The 19,185-nt window shown below is 48.8% G+C and overlaps 2 protein-coding genes across 8 annotated transcripts; both read right to left on the reverse strand.

Annotated features, from left to right (window-relative positions):
- Nucleotides 1-525: 525 nt before the first annotated feature.
- On the reverse strand, nucleotides 526-18,924 carry LOC119960976 (zinc finger protein 239-like). Of its 7 annotated transcripts, none has more exons than XM_038788529.1 (3): nucleotides 18,872-18,924; nucleotides 16,853-16,966; nucleotides 526-3,674 (listed from the first exon to the last, which is right to left on the reverse strand). In XM_038788529.1, the coding sequence occupies exon 3, from the start codon at nucleotides 3,598-3,600 to the stop codon at nucleotides 2,572-2,574; it is 1,029 nt and encodes a 342-aa protein (XP_038644457.1). In that variant the 5' UTR covers nucleotides 3,601-3,674; nucleotides 16,853-16,966; nucleotides 18,872-18,924; the 3' UTR covers nucleotides 526-2,571. The 7 variants fall into 7 exon arrangements, with proteins under 7 accessions (XP_038644457.1, XP_038644455.1, XP_038644452.1 ...); XM_038788527.1 differs by lacking the exon at nucleotides 18,872-18,924 and adding an exon at nucleotides 18,492-18,572; XM_038788524.1 differs by lacking the exon at nucleotides 18,872-18,924 and adding an exon at nucleotides 18,220-18,559.
- On the reverse strand, nucleotides 11,444-14,042 carry LOC119960970 (zinc finger protein 16-like; the record flags this gene model as incomplete). Its single annotated transcript, XM_038788520.1, has 2 exons — nucleotides 11,444-11,451; nucleotides 13,100-14,042. Coding segments are annotated over 2 exons (951 nt in total), but the record flags the coding sequence as incomplete, so codon positions are not given.
- Nucleotides 18,925-19,185: the final 261 nt, after the last annotated feature.

Consider the following 19,185-nt stretch of genomic DNA (forward strand, 5'->3'; position numbering starts at 1 on the left):
TGCAGCAACGTACTCCCCTAGTTTTAGTATCTTACTACAATGTGTAATCAAGAAATTAGGCAAACCAGCTCCAGTGTAGAAATCAGTTGTGAGAAGTCAATAAGAATAAACAGAGGTCACAGCCAAGGCGAATCTAGAACAATGCCAGAGACAAACAGAGGTCACAGCCAAGGATAATCTAGAACAGTGCTCCGCTTTCCTCCCACAAGTCCTGAAAGACATGCTCGTTGGGTGAATTGGACATTCTGAATTCTCCCCGTGTACCCGAACAGCTGCTGGAGTGTGGCAACTAGGGGGTTTTCACAACAACCTCATTGCAGTGTTAATGTAAGCCTACTGTGACAATAATAAAGATTATTATTAGAGGAGTCATCAAGTCTAAAGGTAAAAGGGGCATGGATGAGGTTTCAGCAGCAGATGTGCTGGGGTGGGGGTGGAGACAGGTGACATTATGGAGAGTGAAATAGCTGGTATTAGTGATGGTGTGGAAATGTGGTCAGAAACTCATCTAGGGGTCAAATCTGACATGGAGATTGTGCAGTGTGTGGTTCAGCCTCAGACAGTTCCCAGGGAGAGGGATGGACTCGGGAGTTAGGAAAGGGAATTTGCATCCCGGTCCTGGGTCACTGTCCGTGTGGAGTTTGTACATTGTCCCCATGTCTGCTTGGGTTTCATCCCCACAACCCAAAGATGTGCAGGTTAGGTGGATTGGCCACGTTAAATTGCCCCATAATTGGAAAAAATATAATTGGGTACTCTAAGTTTATTTTTTAAAAAGGAAAGGGAATTTGTAGTGGTGACTGAAGATAATGACTTTGGTCTTCCCAAATTTTAATTGGAGGAAGTTTCTGCTGATCCATTACTGGGTGTGGGATAAGCAGTTTGATAATTTAGTGACAGAGGAGGAATGGAGAGGGATGGGGATAGGGGTGAGGTAGAGCTGGGTGTTGTCAGTGAACATGTAAAATCTAACACGGTGCTTTTGGATGATGTCACCTAGTGGGGTCGGGGAGGTGCTGGGAATAGAACACCGAGTACAAGGAATTTGGAGAGGAAAGGGAGATTGGAGATGTCTTGGAAATTTGTAAAGATGGTGGGGCCAAGTGTTCTATTTAGGATGGGTGATGATGTTGCATTAAAGTGAGAGGGACAGAACCAAATGTGGTAGAACTGGAAACATATCAACTAACGCAGAGAAGTTGGATGGTCAATTGTTTTGTGAGAATGGAGTCAAGGGAACAGAAGTTGGGTCTGATGGACAATATAAGCTCAGAGGGAGAGAGAAGATAGGAGAGAAACTGGAGAAAGATCCGAGTTCAGGGCTCAGACGAGGAGGAACTTCAGACACAGTTTGGCCTGGTGGGTTAGTGGAAGGGAGGGAAGCAGCAGAGGTAGCTGATCGGATTGTCTCAATCTCAGTGACAAAGGAACCCCATGAACTCCACACACTTGTTGTCAGAGGTGAGGATAGATGAAAGGGGGGGGGGGGCGAAGAACATTTCAAAAAGAAGACCTTTTGTTAGAAATATTTTAAAATACTTAACGCACATTGTTTCACGCAATGCTGATTTATTTGACCTTTACCTGGAATATTAACCCCTATAACTGAGCTGGAGTATATTTATTGTTAAGGGCACAGCCAGAAAGGAAATTTGAGACATTTGTCCCCACAGTTTGCCTTTGCAATTTGTATAGGAGAAGGAGAGGTTGTGAGCTCCAGAAATGATGTCCCCAACTATTTGTGATGGTTTCTTAAGTAAATGTTCATGATGGAATCGGAAAATAAATAAAATGAAATAGAAGGACACTTAAAATAAGGCAATGGCTTCACACATCCCAATACTTGAAACAGTTCCAAACGATCTTAATTTAACTACCTCAGAGCTAACCTTCCCCAATCTGTCCAGCAATGCCTTTTAGATTTTAAGATCTATAAAATGCAGAAACCTTGTCCCAAACTGTGCCTTTGCTCCAATTTGCTCCTGAGGTTAACCAGCAGTTAACTGGCTTTTCAAATCTGGCTTCCTTCACACAGCTTTCTGGGCTGCGATTTAAACAGTATCTTCACAAGTTTCACTATCCCCTTAACTACGTTCTTTCCCTTTGATCTCTCCATCATTTTACCCAATTTCGTTCGAAATAATCTCTCCCAGAATTGCTTAAAATAATCTCTTTACTTTAACATTCATAATTTTAAAAATTGAATTTACTTTATCCATACTTCATTCATGACACCTTTCTTTCACACCTTGCATCTTTTGAATCGCAACACCCATTCACATCTGTTTCTGTTCTCTACCCAACCTAACTAGATTTTTTCGGTAAATATCTGGTTTGAAGTCGAGCTGGGCTCATTAACACATCAAACTCACAGTTTAAATTCACACAGTTACTCTTTCTCCCACTGTAAGGACCACTCTCACACTTCACTAGTTACAAAAAATGTATTACACATAGAAAATAGTTCAATTTCTTAGATTCTTCTGACAAATTTTCTTGATAAAACATCAGTAGAAATTTATGAACAAGGTTCATTCCTGGGTGTGATTAACAGTAAAATATAATCACTAATTATTTGCAAACACGCTGGTGACTTGTCAGGATGGACATCCGAGTGAATCTCTTCCCACACACGAAGCAGGGGAACGGTCTCTCCCCAGTGTGAATTCGCTGGTGTCTTTGCAGAGTGGATGACTGAGTGAATCCCTTCCCACACTGGGCGCAGATGAATGGCCTCTCCCTGGTGTAAATTCGCTGATGTACAGTCAGTTGAGACGATTGCCTGAACCCTGTCCCACAGTGAGAGCACCTGAATGGTCTCTCATTAGTATGAACAAGCTGATGGCGCATCAGGTCCACAGAACTTTTATAGCACTTCTCACAGTCAGTGCATTGAAATGGTCGCGCTTCAGTGTGAACCTGCTTGTGTTTCAGCAGGGTGGATGAATCGCTGAATCCCTTTCCACACTTGGAGCAGATAAATGGCCTCTCCCCGGTGTGAACTCGCTGGTGTTGTAGCAGTCCTGATGATTGAGTGAATCCCTTACCACATTCGGGGCAGGTGAACGGCCTCTCCCCAGTGTGAATTCGCTGGTGTACAATGAGTTCAGATGACTGCCTGAACCCAGTTCCACAGTCCGAGCACCTGAACGGTCTCTCATCAGTGTGAGCTCGCTGATGACGCATTAGGTTGAGGGAACTTTTATAGCACCTCTCACAGTCTACACATTTAAAAGGTCTCTCGTCCGTGTGAACCTGCTGGTGTTTCAACAGAGTGGAAGAATCAGTAAATCCCTTTCCACACTTGGAGCAGGTGAATGGCCTCTCCCCAGTGTGAACTCGCTGGTGTTGTTGCAGCCCTGATGATCGAGTGAATCCCTTCCCACACTCTGGGCAGGTGAATGGTGTCTCCCCACTATGAACTCGCTGGTGTCTCAGCAGGTTGAATGACCAGGTAAATCCCTTCCCACACTCTGGGCAGGTGAACAGTCTCTCCACAGTGTGACTGGGCTGATGGGCTTCCAGCTCAGACAGGGATCTGAATCCCTGCTCACAGTCCCCACATTTCTCCGCACTGCCAGCATTGCTATTTTCTTGCATGTTCAAAATCCGATGATATTCAGATCCTGATGTGATGTCTGTTTTCCAACTGCAAATCCGCCCCTTCTAACATCCTGAGAAATTGATTTAAAACAGAAAAATAGGGAGTGAGAGAGAACCCAAAAAACACAGGTTGTGAAACTGAGCTGAATGAATCTTGTCATTTGTGGGGCCGGCACTGGAAAAAAGTGACCATGGAAATTGCTGGGTTGCCACGAAAAAACAACTGTTTCAGTAATGTCCTCAGGGAAGGGAACCTACCATCCGGTCTGGGCCTACACAGGATTCTGGCCTCTATACGAACATATGAAATAGGAGCAGGAGTAAACCTATCATCAGGAAGAAATAGCGAGGCATCTGGATAGAAATTGTACGATTGGGCAGACGCAGCATGGGTTCATGAAGGGCAGGTCGTGCCTAACCAATTTAGTGGAATTTTTTGAGGACATTACCAGTGCAGTAGCTAACGGGGAGCCAATGGGTGTGGTATATCTGGATTTCCAGAAAGCTTTTGACAAGGTGCCACACAAAAGGCTGCTGCATAAGATAAAGATGCATGGCATTAAGGGTAAAGTAGTAGCATGGATAGAGGATTGGTTAATTCATAGAAAGCAAAGAGTGGGGATTAATGGGTGCTTCTCTGGTTGGCAATCAGTAGCTAGTGGTGTCCCTCAGGGATCCGTGTTAGGCCCACAATTGTTCACAATCTACATAGATGATTTGGAGTTGGGGACCGAGGGCAATGTGTCCAAGTTTGCAGATGACACTAAGATGAGTGGTAAAGCAAAAAGTGCAGAGGATACTGGAAGTTTGCAGAGGGATTTGGATAGGTTAATTGAATGGGCTAGTGTCTGGCAAATGGAATACAATGTTGACAAATGTGAGGTTATCCATTTTGGTAGGAATAACAGCAAACGGGATTATTTAAACAATAAAATATTAAAGCATGCTGCTGTGCAGAGACCTGGGTGTGCTAGTGCATGAGTCACAAAAAGTTGGTTTACAGGTGATTAAGAAGGCAAATGGAATTTTGTCCTTCATTGCTAGAGGGATGGAGTTTAAGACTAGGGAGGTTATGCTGCAATTCTATCAAGTGTTAGTGAGGCCACACCTGGAGTATTGTGTTCAGTTTTGGTCTCCTTACTTGAGAAAGGACGTACTGGCACTGGAGGGTGTGCAGAGGAGATTCCCGAGGTTAATCCCAGAGCTGAAGGGGTTGGATTACGAGGAGAGGTTGAGTAGACTGGGACTGTACTCGTTGGAATTTAGAAGGATGAGGGGGGATCTTATCGAAACATTTACAATTATGAAGGGAATAGATAGGATAGATGCGGGCAGGTTGTTTCCACTGGCGGGTGACAGCAGAACTAGGGGGCATAGCCTCAAAATAAGGGGAAGTAGATTTAGGACTGAGTTTCGGAGAAACTTCTTCACCCAAAGTGTTGTGAATCTATGGAATTCCTTGCCCAGTGAAGCAGTTGAGGCTCCTTCATTAAATGTTTTTAAGGTAAAGATAGATAGTTTTTTGAAGAAAAAAGGGATTAAGAGTTATGGTGTTCGGGCCGGAAAGTGGAGCTGAGTCCACAAAAGATCAGCCATGATCTCATTGAATGGCGGAGCAGGCTCAAGGGGCCAGATGGCCTACTCCTGCTCCTAGTTCTTATAAACCCCATTGAGCTGCGTCAACATTCACGATGATCATGGCTGATCTTGGTTTAATCTCCAACTTCCCGTCCTCCTCAAATCCTTTGATTCCCTGAAACATCTCTCCATCTCTGGGTTAGAAAGTTCCCCCATTTTAATCTTGGGAAGACTGAAGCTATTGTCTTCACTCACTGCTACAAATTCCACTTCCTAACCATTCAATCCGTCCATCTCCTCAGAAACTGCCTGAGTCTGAGGATTGTGCAGACTTGAGGGGCCGAATGGCCTCCTTGTGCACTGTCAGGATTCTATGATTGTCAATCTAGGATAGAAATGCCAAACATTTCTTCTCTGGCTCCCTCATCCAGAATGACCGATTATGCTCCCTGCTGTACTTTGCCCCCAGCTATACTTTGCCCCTCATCGTCATCAGCAGTCCCTCAATTTAAGGATGACATCTACTCAGAGTCTTGCGTTTCTGCCATGGGTGGACAGAACCACAGATCTTGAGACCATGAGATATTGGAATCAGGAGAGCAGGATGTATTTCCCTATCTTTCCATCGATCCACCGCCCCATCATTCAGACATTGGGACTGAAAGACTAATCCAGTTTGATGGACAAGTTGTCTCCATTCTGAACAATGGGGAACAAGCCCCTCCCACTCATTGAAACATTGCCCCCGACAAAGATGGCGATCACGCATGCGCCATGGTGCACACTGTTTCCACTAAAGATGGAGGCCATTAATCCAGGCCGAAAATGAGGAGCTGCAGCCCCCGCTCGGTACAATCTGGGTCCGGCTAACTTTTTTCCAAGGTTACTGACTCACACAAGGTGCTTACGCAGCGTTTCTGCCCTTCCCCGCGATCTCTCGCTCTCTACATATTGTTCACCACCGCTTACTTACTACGGACGTAAGAAAGCAGCCGCTCTCCGTCGCCATTACGCATACTGCGCATGCTTCAATCATAGCAGGCCCCGCCTCCCTTTCACTCCGATTGGTTGGAGGACCAGTCACTCCCGGTCGCTCCTTCACTCCCGACCCACCTGATCCTATTGGTCCGAAGCCGCTGTCAATCACCCGGACATTGTGACAGTCTCAGATAGTGAGAGTGGCCACAGTCAGTATCTGGAGAACCATAACTACATTCTGTTTTCATATAATAGTGAGTTAGACATGGTTTGTTGACAACATAATATAATCCATTTCTGGTGTGTGTTACACTGTCACTTATTATCAGGATGTGGAGATGCCGGCGTTGGACTGGGGTGAGCACAGTAAGAAGTCTTACCACACCAGGTTAAAGTCCAACAGGTTTGTTTCAACCACAAGCTTTCAGAGCACAGCTCCTTCCTCGGGTGAATGGAGAGGTATGTTCCAGAAACATTTATATAGACAAAGTCAGAGATGCTGGACAATGCTTGGAACGTGAGCATTTACAGGTAATCAAATCATTACAGATCCAGGGAGAGGGATAATCACAGGTTAGAACATAGAACAGTACAGCACAGAACAAGCCCTTCGGCCCTCAATGTTGTGCCGAGCCATGATCACCCTACTCAAACCCACATATCCACCCTATACCCGTAACCCAACAACCCCCCCTTAACCTTACTTTTTTTAGGACACTACGGGCAATTTAGCATGGCCAATCCACCTAACCCGCACATCTTTGGACTGTGGGAGGAAACCGGAGCACCCGGAGGAAACCCACGCACACAGGGGGAGGACGTGCAGACTCCACACAGACAGTGACCCAGCCGGGAATCGAACCTGGGACCCTGGAGCTGTGAAGCATTTATGCTAACCACCATGCTACCCTGCTGCCCCTGAGAGGTGTGAATTGTCTCAAGCCAGAACAGTTGGTGGGATTTTGCAAGTCCAGGCCAGATGGTGGGGGGTGGATGTAATGCGACATAAATCCAAGATCCCTGTTGAGGCCACACTCATACGTGCGGAACTTAGCTATAAGTTTTTGCTCGGCAATTCTGCGTTGTCGCGTGTCCTGAAGACCGCCTTGGAGAACGCTTACCCGGAGATCAGAGGCTGAATGCCCTTGACTGCTGAAGTGTTCCCCGACTGGAAGGGAACATTCCTGCCTGGTGATTGTTGCACGATGCCCGTTCATTCGTTGTTGCAGCGTCTGCATGGTCTCGCCAATGTACCACGCTTCGGGGCATCCTTTCCTGCAGCGTAAGAGGTAGACTACATCATTGGTCGAGTCGCACGAGTATGTGCCGCGTACCTGGTGGGTGGTGTTTCCACGTGTAATGGTGGTATCCAAGTCAATGATCTGGCATGTCTTGCAGAGATTGCTCTGGCAGGGTTGTGTGGTGTCGTGGTCGCTGTTCTGAAGGCTGGGTAATTTGCTGCAAACATTGGTTTGTTTGAGGTTGCATGGTTGTTTGAAGGCCAGTAGTGGGGGTGTGGGGATGACCTTGGCAAGATGTTCATCTTTATTGATGATGTGTTGAAGGCTGCGAAGAAGATGTCGTAGTTTCTCCGCCCCAGGAAAGTACTGGACGACGAAGGGTACTCTGTCAGTGGTGTCCCGTGTCTGTCTTCTGAGGAGGTCGGTGCGGTTTTTTGCTGTGGCGCGTTGGAACTGTCGATTGATGAGTCGAGCGCCATATCCCGTTCGTACGAGAGCATCTTTCAGCATCTGTAGGTGTCTGTTATGCTCCTCCTCATCTGAGCAGATCCTGTGTATATGAAGGGCTTGTCCATAGGGGATGGCTTCTTTAATGTGTTTCGGGTGAAAGCTGGAGAAGTGGAGCATCGTGAGGTTGTCTGTGGGCTTGCGGTAAAGCGAAGTGCTGAGGTGACCGTCCTTGATGGAGATGAGTGTGTCCAAGAATGCAACAGAATTTGGCGAATAGTCCATGGTGAGTCTGATGGTGGGATGGAATTTATTGATCTCATCGTGTAGTCATTTCAGTGATTCTTCGCTGTGGGTCCAAAGGAAAAAAATGTCATCGATGTATCTGGTGTATAACATCGGTTGCAGGTCCTGTGTGGTGAGGAAGTCTTGTTCAAACTTGTGCATGAAGATGTTGGCATATTGAGGTGCAAATTTGGTCCCCATGGCTGTTCCATGCATCTGGATGAAGAATTTGTTGTCGAAGGTGAAGACGTTGTGATCTAGAATGAAGCGGATGAGTTGCAGAATTGCGTCTGGAGATTGGCAGTTGTCGGTGTTGAGTACTGAGGCTGTTGCAGCAATGCCGTCGTCATGGGGGATGCTGGTGTAGAGTGCCGAGACATCCATTGTGACGAGGAATGTTCCTGGTTCAACTGGTCCATGGGTGCTGAGTCCGTCGGAAGTCCGTCGTGTCGCGACAGAAGCTGGGTGTACCTTGTACGATGGGTTTCAAGGTACCCTCGATGTGGCCAGAGAGGTTCTCACACAGGGTCCCATTGCCTGAAACGATAGGACGGCCTGGTGTGTTGGCCTTGTGTATTTTCGGGAGGCAGTAGAGATCTCCAATGCGGGGATTACGTGGGATGAGAGCACGTAGGGTGCTCTGAAGGTCTGGATCCAAGGTCCTGATCAGTCTGTTGAGTTGGCGGATGTGTTCCTTGGTTGGATCTGTGGGTAACTGTCTGTAGTGTTCCTGGTTGTGGAGTTGTCGGTAAACTTCTTTGCAGTAGTCGGTTCTGTTCAGTATGACGGTGGCCCCTCCTTTGTCTGCTGGTTTGATGACGATGGTGCGGTTGGTTTTGAGAGTGTAGATGGCGTTGCGTTGTACTTGGGTGACGTTCGGGGCTGCCTTGTGAATGCGACTGATGAATCTGGCATTGACACGACTTCTGACGGCTTCAGCATACATGTTGAGTCTAGGGCAGCGGCCTTCCGGAGGGGTCCAATTCGACTCTTTCCTTTTCGTTTGCTGCACCGCAGATCTCGCGGTCTGCTGGTCCGGTTCATTGGTCGTCCCCTTGGGTTCGCTGTCGGCCTCTTGGGGTCTGTGGAAGAATTCCCGGAGCCTCATTCACCTGATGAATTCCTCCGTGCCTGCCACGAGACTGATGGGGTCCATTTTGGTGGTGGTGCAGAAATTGAGCCCTCTGCTGAGGACTTCGATTTCATCTGGTTGAAGGGTGTAGTCTGACAAGTTGACAATAGATTTCCCTGTATTGTTTTCGGCTGTGATACTGGGGGAGGCTTGGTTGCTGCTGGTGGTGATGCCGAGTTCCTCAAGTTTCCTGTTCTTGGTGTGTATATAGGTGGCACAGTATCATTGTCTCATCTGTTTGGCGCTGTTACGCAGCTGGTCTGCTGTGTCCTGAGCACAATTTGAGAATATGGCCTCTATCTTGGTTTCCAGGTTGCGTCGACTGCTGTAGAGCTGGTGTACGAGGTGTTTGAGGCGTGTGACAGAGGTGCGGCGGCAGAGTCTTTTAGCGTAGTCTGTGTTGTAGGTCGACTTGAGTGGGTTTGTGATCTGTAGCCCTTTCGAGATCTTGTCTGCTTTTTTGCATGTTTGAAACAAACCTGTTGGACTTTAACCTGGTGTTGTAAGACTTCTTACTGTTATTCCGGGGTCAGAGCCGCATCCGGGGACTCATGGACCCCCCCCCCCCCCCCCCCCCCGGCTCTGCCTATCCCTCCATTCCCCTCACCCCCTGTGGATCTGCCAAACAAGCTTCTGTCCCTGGACACCGCCCGCACTGCGCATGCTCAACGTCACAATGCCCGGTGAGTGATTGACGGCAGCTCCGGACCAATAGCAAGAGGGGATTGGGCTGGAGGACCGAGAGGCAGCGCTGGTCCTCCCACTAATCAGAGTGAATGGGGGTGGGGTCACAGCACTGACTGAAGCATGCGCAGTACGAGCCCCAGAGCCGGCGGTCGGGTTGAGGTCACAAAGGGTGAGAAGTGTATCCAGGGGGAGAATATTTAGAACAAAGCGGGAAGTTGGGCACCAGGGATGAGATGTTGGTGGAGTGGGAATGTCCCTGGGTGGGTATTAGTGAGTCCTCCAGGGTAATGGTCTGAGGACCGAGTGGAATATTCTTGATTACCAAACAACTAAACTCAATTCATAAAACATAGTGAAAACTGGTGTCAGTAATGGTGACCATGCAGCTATCACTGGTTGTGTATAAACTGATCTGATTCACTAATGGCCTTTAGGAAATCTGCCAACCTTACCTGGTCTGGCCTACATGTAACTCCAGAGCCACGGCAGTAAATCTGCCCTCTGAAATAGCCCAGCAAGCCATTCAGTTCAAGGGCAATTCGGGATCGGCAACAAATGGTGGATTCACCAGTGATTACCACAGGAATTGTCATTTGTGGGAGAGAGAATTCCAAATGTGTCCCAGATTTTGTGTCAACAAGTGTTTCCTCATTTCACACTGACTTCTGTGACCTGGCTACAATTTTTAGGCAATGTCCCAAGTCCTTACTCCCCAGTCAGCAGAAATCATTCCTCTCTGTCTTTGATTAAACCACACTGTAATTTACTAAATACCAGGATGTGGAGATGCCGGCGTTACACTGGGGGGGGGGGGGGGGGGGCGCGCAGAGTGAGAAGTCTTACAACACCAGGTTAAAGTCCAACAGATTTGTTTTGAATGACGAGCTTTCAGAGCATAGCTCCTTCCTCAGCTGTGCTCCAAAAGCTACTGATTCAAAATAAACCTGTTGGACTTTAACCTGGTGTTGTAAGATTGCTTACTGTGCTCACCCCAGTCCAACGCCGGCATCTCCACATCATGGCCGGAAGATGAGACAAAAAAGCATCTGTCCCTGGGCATGAGCCGCACTGCGCATGCTCCACATCACAATGCCCAGCGAGTGATTGACGGCAGTTTTGCACCAATAGGAAGAGGAGGTGGGACTGCAGGACCGAATGACAGCAGCTGGTCCTCCAACTAATCGGAGAGAATGAGGGGCGTGGCTGCTCTCAGATCTCCCTGATTGGTTGAGACTCTGCGTCATTTTGAGTTCTTCCCATTAGCCACGTGGGCGCAGGTTCCAAAACCACATTTCCTGTCTGAGAGATGTTGACCAATGGGAGGATTTGGAGGACCGGACGCAGTCTGGTCCTCCAGGCAATCAGACCTGCCGGCTTTGTGTGAATGAAAATGAAACTTCACACAGACTGAAACATCTTCCTGTGTCAAACATCTGATTAAAACATTTTCTTTCCACTTCAATGGACTTTTTTTTAGAATCCATTGACCCTTCTACAGAACTGTTACAAGGAACAACAAATGTTTACTGTTTCTCTCGCCACAGATGGCACGGTAGTTAGCACTACTGCCTCACAGCGCCAGCAACCAGGGTTCAATTCTGGCCTTGGATGACTGTATTGAGTTTGCACGTTCTTCTCGTGTCTGCGTGGGTCCCTACGGGTGCTCCAGTTTTCTCTCACGAGAATGTGCAGGCTTGGTGGATTGGCTATGCTAAATAGCCCCTTAGTGTTCAAAGATGAAGTGGGTGTATGGGGAGAGGTTGGGGGAAATGCACCTGGGTGGGGGGCTCGATTGGCCATGGTAAATTGTCCCTTCGTGTCCAAACAAAGGTTAGGTGAGGTTACTGGGTTACAGGGATGGGCTTAAGTAGGGTACTGTTTCTGAGGGCCTGTGCAGGCTTGATGGGCCTAATGGCCTCCTTCTGCACTGTACATTCTATGATTCTGTTGGAATTTCTTTCCCACAGTCTGACCTGGTGGGTCTGTCTGGTGGTATATCCCTGGTACTGTCCATGTATTTGAATGTTTGGGTATTTTAGGGAGCAGGTAGAACTTCCTTGGCTCTACCTGTTGTCTTTGGTTAATGTGTCTGGAGTCTTTGAGTTCTTCCAGTCTGTCTCCAATGCTCCTTCCTGTCTCGGGTATATGGGTCCAGGTGGCTTGGTGTTGTGATTCATGCTGTTTAGTTGTCTGTCTGTCTCCAGCAGGTATTGTTGTCCCTCAATAATGACTGTGCTGCAAACCTTGTCTTCTCGTCTTGTGGACATATCCGTGTTGGATCCAAGCTCCCGGATTGTCTGTCTTTCTCTCCGATTGAGGTTCTGTTTGTCTCTTGTATTTCACTGTGACAGGGCGGAGACCTGATTGAAGGATTCAAACATGGGAATTCTGGGAAAGATAGTCAAGGATTTGGGAGGTGGCAACATGTTCAAGGAGTTTGGAGAGGAGAAGGAGGTTGAAGATGGGGCACAAATTTGGAAGGATGGCAGGGGGTTTTATTGAAGAGGGGGTGATGATGGCAGATTTGAAGGACAGAGAGACAGTACCTGAAGAGTGAGAAATGTTGACAATATCCATGGACACAGGGTAGTTGGCTGATCAGTAGCCCAGTGGGAATAGGGTCGATGGAGCAGGAGCTGGGTCTCATGGACAAGATGAGCTCTGAGAGGACATGAGGGGAGATGGGAAAGCAACGAGAGAAAGATGTGGATTCAGGGCTCGGGAAAGGATGAAATTTAGAGACAGTTTGGTCCGGTCGGCTCGTGGAAGGGAGGGAAGCAGCAGAGGCGGCTGATCGGATTGACTCAATCGCAGTCACAAAGAAACTCCACAAGCTCCTCACACTTCTTGTTGGAGGTCAGGATGGAAGAGACAGGGGAGAGCGAGAGTACTTCAAAAGGAACTAACTTTTATGTCAGAGATATTAAAAGTTTCAACACACTGCGTATTTCACACAAATCTAATTTATTTGACTTTTAGCCAGAATATTAGCCCTGTAAATGGGCTGGAGTTTGTTATCAGCAGAAAGAGACCCAAATGATCATGGTTCAGTCCTGAATGTGAGGAACAGCAAAACCCAATCACTGTTGTTACTTGTGGCCTCGTTGGTGTCTCAGCAGGTAGGATGAAGTGGTGAATCCCTTCCCACACTGGGAGCAGGTGAATGGCCTCTCCCCAGTGTGAATTCGCTGGTGCTTCTGTAGGGTGGATGCCTGAGTGAATCCCTTTCCACACTTGGAACAGGCGAATGGTCTCTCCCCAGTGTGAATTCGCCGATGTGCAGTGAGGTGAGACGATTGTCTGAACCCAGTCCCACAGTGAGAGCACGTAAACGGTCTCTTGTCAGTGTGAACACGTTGATGACGCATCAGTTCCCCAGAACGTTTATAGGAGTTCCCACAGTCTGGACATGGAAACGGCCTCTCGTCACTGTGAATTCGCTGGTGATTCAGAAGTTCGGATGACTGAATGAATCCCTTCCCACACTCGGAGCAGATGAATGGTCTCTCCCCGGTGTGAATTCGCTGGTGCACAGTGAGGTGAGATGATCGTCTGAACCCAGTCCCGCAGTGAGAGCACCTGAAAGGTCTCTCGTCAGTGTGAACACGTTGATGTTGCAACAGTTCTCCAAAACGTTTATAGCACTTCTCACAGTCTGGACATTGAAACGGTCTCTCATCAGTGTGAATTCGCTGGTGCTTCTGCAGGTCGGATGCCTGAGTGAATCCCTTCCCACACTTGGTGCAGACGAATGGCCTCTCAACTGTGTGAATTCGCTGATGTACAGAGAGGTGAGATGATCGTCTGAACCCAGTCCCACAGTGAGAGCACCTGAATGGTCTCTCGTCAGTGTGAACACGTTGATGGCACATCAGTTCTCCAGATCTTTTATAGCACTTCCCGCAGTCTGGACATTGAAACGGTTTCTCATCAGTGTGAACTCGCTGGTGACTCAGCAGGTGGGCTGAAAGAGTAAATCCCTTCCCACACGTTGAGCAGGCGAATGGCCTCTCCCTGGAGTGAAATCGCTGGTGTGTGGACAGACCAGATGGCTGAGTGAATCCCTTCCCACACTCGGAGCAGGTGAATGGTTTCTCCCCAGTGTGACTGCGTCGATGAGTTTCCAGCTTGGATGGGTAAGTGAATCCTTTCCCACAGTCCGTACATTTCCACGGTTTCTCCTCAGTGTGACTGCATTTGTGGCTTACGAGGCCTGATGATCGAGTGAATCCTCGTCCACACACACAAGTGTACAGTTTCTCCCCACTGTGAATGACGTTTTTTCCTTCCATGTTCAAAATCTCATGATATTCAGCAATGATAAATTGAGGACCCTGTCAGATGCTGATGTGATGTTTGGTTTGTGTTTCCAGACTTTGAAGCCTCCCCTTCGAACACCCTGTGAAACTGATTGAAAACAGAAAATAGGGAGTGAGAGAGAACCCACAAAAACACAAAGGCAGGTTGTGAAATTGAGCTGAATGAATCTGGTCATTTGTGGGGCCGGCTCTGGGACAAAGTGACCATGAAAACTGCTGGATTGTTATAAAAACCCGACTGGCCTCTTTGGGAGGAGAGAGAAAGAGGTGAAGAGGGATTTTGTACATCTACAAGATATATTAAGACAGTAGTTGGCAAAGCAAATTCAATCTTGAGCTTCATAATTAGAAATATTGATCCCGAAAAAGGGTAGCTCGGCTTCCAGTGACACCGTGATTAGCACTGCTGCCTCACCGTGCTGAGCACTGCTGCCTCACCGTGCTGAGCACTGCTGCCTCACCGTGCTGAGCACTGCTGCCTCACCGTGCTGAGCACTGCTGCCTCACCGTGCTGAGCACTGCTGCCTCACCGTGCTGAGCACTGCTGCCTCACCGTGCTGAGCACTGCTGCCTCACCGTGCTGAGCACTGCTGCCTCACCGTGCTGAGCACTGCTGCCTCACAGTGCTAGGGACCCGGGTTTAATTCCAGCCTTGATGTCTCTTTCTCCCCGTGTCTGCGTGGGTTTCCACCAAGTGCTCCAGTTTCCCCCTGCAGTCCAAAGACGGGCAAATTAGGTAGATTGGCCTTGATAAATTGCCCCTGAGTGTTCAGAGATGTGCAGGTTCGGTGGGGCTATAGGATGTCACAGTGGTTAGCACTGCTGCCTCACAGCTCCACTGTCCCGGATTCAATTCCAGTCTCGGGTGACTGCTTCTGTGAAGTTTGCATTTTCTCCCAGTGTCTGCGTAGGTTTCCTCCGGGTGCTCTGGTTTCCTCACACAGTCCAAGGATGTACAGGTCAGGTGGATTGGCCATGATAAATTGCCCCACAGGTTAGTTGGAATTACTGGGTTACGGGGACAAGGTGGAGGCATGGGCTTAAACTGAAGTAGGGTGTTCTTTCCAAGGGCTAGTGCAAACTCCTTGGGCTGAATGGCCTCCCGCTGAACTGTAAAGTCTATGATTCTGCACTGTAGGAATTCTTATGAATCTTTTTAAAGCTCTGGTCACCACTCTTAGAACATAGAACAGTACAGCACAGAACAGGCCCTTCGGCCCTCGATGTTGTGCCGAGCAATGATCACCCTACTTAAACCCACGTAACCCGTATACCCGCAACCCAACAATCCCCCCATTAACCTAACACTACGGGCAATTTAGCATGGCCAATCCACCTAACCCGCACATCTTTGGACTGTGGGAGGAAACCGGAGCACCCGGAGGAAACCCACGCACACACAGGGAGGACGTGCAGACTCCACACAGGCAGTGACCCAGCCGGGAATCGAACCTGGGACCCTGGAGCTGTGAAGCATTGATGCTAACCACCATGCTACCGTGAGGCCCCATTCTTCAGGAAGGATGTGATGGTTCTTGGAGAAGGTGCAGAGGGGATTTACCAGAATGGTTCGAGCAAAGGAGGTTGAGTTGAAATTTGATTCAGGTCCACAAGATTATGCCAGATTTCCATCGGGTGGACAAAGGAACTGTTTCCATTCACTGATCGTACAAGCAGCCGGGTCACAGATTTAAAGTTTTGGGTAAAGCCTGGATTGAACGATATAAGATGCTGAGGGGCCTTGACAGGGTGGATGTGGAGAGGATGTTTCCTCTTGTGGGAGAATCTGGAACAAGGAGTCACTGTTGCAAAATAAGGAGTCGCCCATTTCAGATGGAGATGAGGCTTTTTTATTCTCTTGAGGGTTGTAAGACTTGGGAACTCACGTCCTCAAAAGGCAGTGGAAGCAGAGTCCTTGAATATTTTTAAGGCAGAGCTGGATAGATTCTTGATGAGCAAGGGGGTGAAAGGTCATCAGGGGTAGGCAGGAATGTGGAGTTGAGAGGTTAGAATGAGATCAGCCGCAATCTAATTGAATGCTGAGCAGGCTCGAGGGGCCGAGTGGCCTGTTCCTAGTTTGTATATAAAGGAACAGGAGAAATGATGTGATATGAGATATGTTTTTACACAGCGAGTGGCAATGACCTGATACTTGCTGCCTGTGAGCGAGTTTGAAAATCGACACAATTAATGATTTGATTTCAAAAGGAAATTGGACAAACACTTGAGGGAAATAAACCTGTGAGGATACAGGGATGGAGCAGGAGAATGGCACTGAATGGATTGCTCCAGAGAGCTAGCATGGACTGAATGGGCCGAATGCCATTCTCTGTGTCATCATGTCTCTGACTCGTTTGTGTAATTTAGTTTTGTAATTTAACCCCGGGCGGGTTCAGATATCACTCAGGTAAATCTGTGCTACACTCCCTCCGAAGCCATTCTATCCTTCCTCAGGTTTGTTGTCCAGAACTGAACACAGTTCTCCAGGTTTGGTCTAACCAGGGTTTGTGAATCTCGGGGCTTTTCCAGTCACACCGATACCTGAAATCTTCCCTCACAGACAGAACAGACAAACCTTTTACCTCCCACACCCAGATGCTGCTGATATTCAGGGTCGGATGAATAATGTGACTGTCAGATCGCGATGTGACGTTTGGTTTGCGTTTCCCGTCTGTTCAACCTCCTCTTCCAGTATCCTATACATTTACAGAAACCTCACTGTCAGTTTAGGATAGAAATTCACAATATTCTCTCCTCACCAACTTTGATTAAATGTATTCTTGGAGGTTTGATCACATGACCTGCCCCCATCCTCCAGCCATTAATCGGTCAACACATCCATCCTTGTGACACACTGCCTTCCTCGGCCAATTGGGAAGCAAAAGGACTCATTACCTCACAGGACAGTGATTGACTGTCAGCCAAACAACCTTCATCCCATTTACAATATTTTTGTATCCGCTGAAGAGGAGCAGCTTCGGGCCAGTCAGTATAAATAACTTACGTTGGGGATTCACGGCCTAGTCGGCAGGGAGGGGGGTTAGTGCCAATCCGGGGAGCAGCAGCTCTGGGACAGTCAGTATCAATAACTCACCCAGAGGATTCACGGCCTAGTCGGCAGGGAGGGGGTTGGTGCCAATCCGGGGAGGAGCAGCTCCGGGACAGTAAGTATGGGCAGCACAGTAGCATTGTGGATAGCACAATTGCTTCACAGCTCCAGGGTCCCAGGCTCGATTGGGCCACTGTCTGTGCGGAGTCTGCACCTCCTCCCCGTGTGTGCGCGGGTTTCCTCCGGGTGCTCAGGTTTCCTCCCACAGTCCAAAGATGTGCAGGTTAGGTGGATTGGCCATGCTAAATTGCCCTTAGTGTTGGGTGGGGTGACTGGGTTATGGGATAGGTTGGTGGTGTTGACCTTGGGTAGGGTGCTCTTTCCAAGAGCCGGTGCAGACTCAATGGGCCAAATGGTCTCCTTCTGCACTGTAAATTCTATGACTAACTGACCCCGGGGATTCACGGCCTAGTTGGCAGGGAGCGGGGTTGGTGCCAATACGAGGAGCAGCTCCAGGACAGTCAGTATCAGTAACTCACCCCGGGGATTCACGGCCTAGTCAGCAGGGTGGGGGGTTAGTGCCAACTCGGGGAGGAGCAGCTCCTGGACAGTCAGTATCAATAACTCACCCCTGGGATTCACGGCCTAGTCGGGGGGGGAGAGGGGTTAGTGCCGATCCGGGGAGGAGCAGCTCTGGGACAGTCAGTATCAATAACTCACACCAGGGATTCACGGCCTAGTCGGCAGGGAGGGGGGTTGGTGCCAATCAGGGGAGGAGCAGCTCCGGGACGGTCAGTATCAATAACTCAGCCCGGGGATTCACGGCCTAGTCGGCAGGGAGGGGGGTTGGTACCAATCCGGGGAGGAGCAGCTCCGGGACGGTCAGTATCAATAACTCACCCCGGGGTTTCACGGCCTAGTCGGCAGGGAGGGGAGGTTGGTGCCAATCCGGGGAGGAGCAGCTCCGGGACGGTCAGTATCAATAACTCACCCCGGGGATTCACGGCCTAGTCGGCAGGGAGGGGGGTTGGTACCAATCCGGAGAGGAGCAGCTCCGGGACGGTCAGTATCAATAACTCACCCCGGGGTTTCACGGCCTAGTCGGCAGGGAGGGGAGGTTGGTGCCAATCCGGAGAGTTGCAGCTCCGGGACGGTCAGTATCAATAACTCACCCCCGGGACAGTGAGAGGGGAGAACGTTCAATGTTTCACATTCGGCTCTGGGGATTCTAAACCCCGCCACTGACCTCTCACCTGACACCTCACAATGCCGGGGCAATGATTGTCGGCAGCACCGGACCAATAGGAGGAGGAGATGTCCGTAGGACCGGTCCGGACTGCCTGGTCCTCCAATCAGCGTGAATGAGGGGGCGGGACTGGGCTGAGTGCAGCATGCGCAGTGAGATTTCTGGCACGCAGAAAAACGATCGTTCTCGGATCCACAATCTGTGAAGGTGGCAATGGCGGGACGGAGGGAGAGATGAATCAGGCGGGTCGTTAGACACACTTCGTGAACATGTTATTCACACCGTAAATCCGTAAAAATAACCTACCGGTGCCTGGTGATCTGAGTGGAGGCCGCAGCTTTGTTACAGACCAGACTATGTGGGTGCCATCTTTATTTGGTGCTTGCAGCGGTGCGCATGCGCACCCACCATCTTTATTGGGGCACGAGTAGCAGAGCGCATGCTCAGTCGCCATCATTGTTTGGGGCAACATTTTTTTAAACGTTTTTTCATGACAGAATGTTCAGCAGACTGCTTCACTCTGAGTTACAAATTCCTATTTATGGGGCAGAATATATGTCCAGGGGCAGTGACAATAATTCGAATTTATATTATGACTTGAACAGAATATAACTTTTAAG

This window comes from Scyliorhinus canicula, unplaced genomic scaffold (genome assembly GCF_902713615.1).
Source record: "Scyliorhinus canicula unplaced genomic scaffold, sScyCan1.1, whole genome shotgun sequence".
Lineage (NCBI taxonomy): Eukaryota > Metazoa > Chordata > Chondrichthyes > Carcharhiniformes > Scyliorhinidae > Scyliorhinus > Scyliorhinus canicula.

Excerpts from the sequence above, each read along its gene's own strand:
- LOC119960976 (XM_038788529.1), bottom strand. The coding sequence starts at position 3,600 with ATGCAAGAAAATAGCAATGCTGGCAGTGCGGAGAAATGTGGGGACTGT.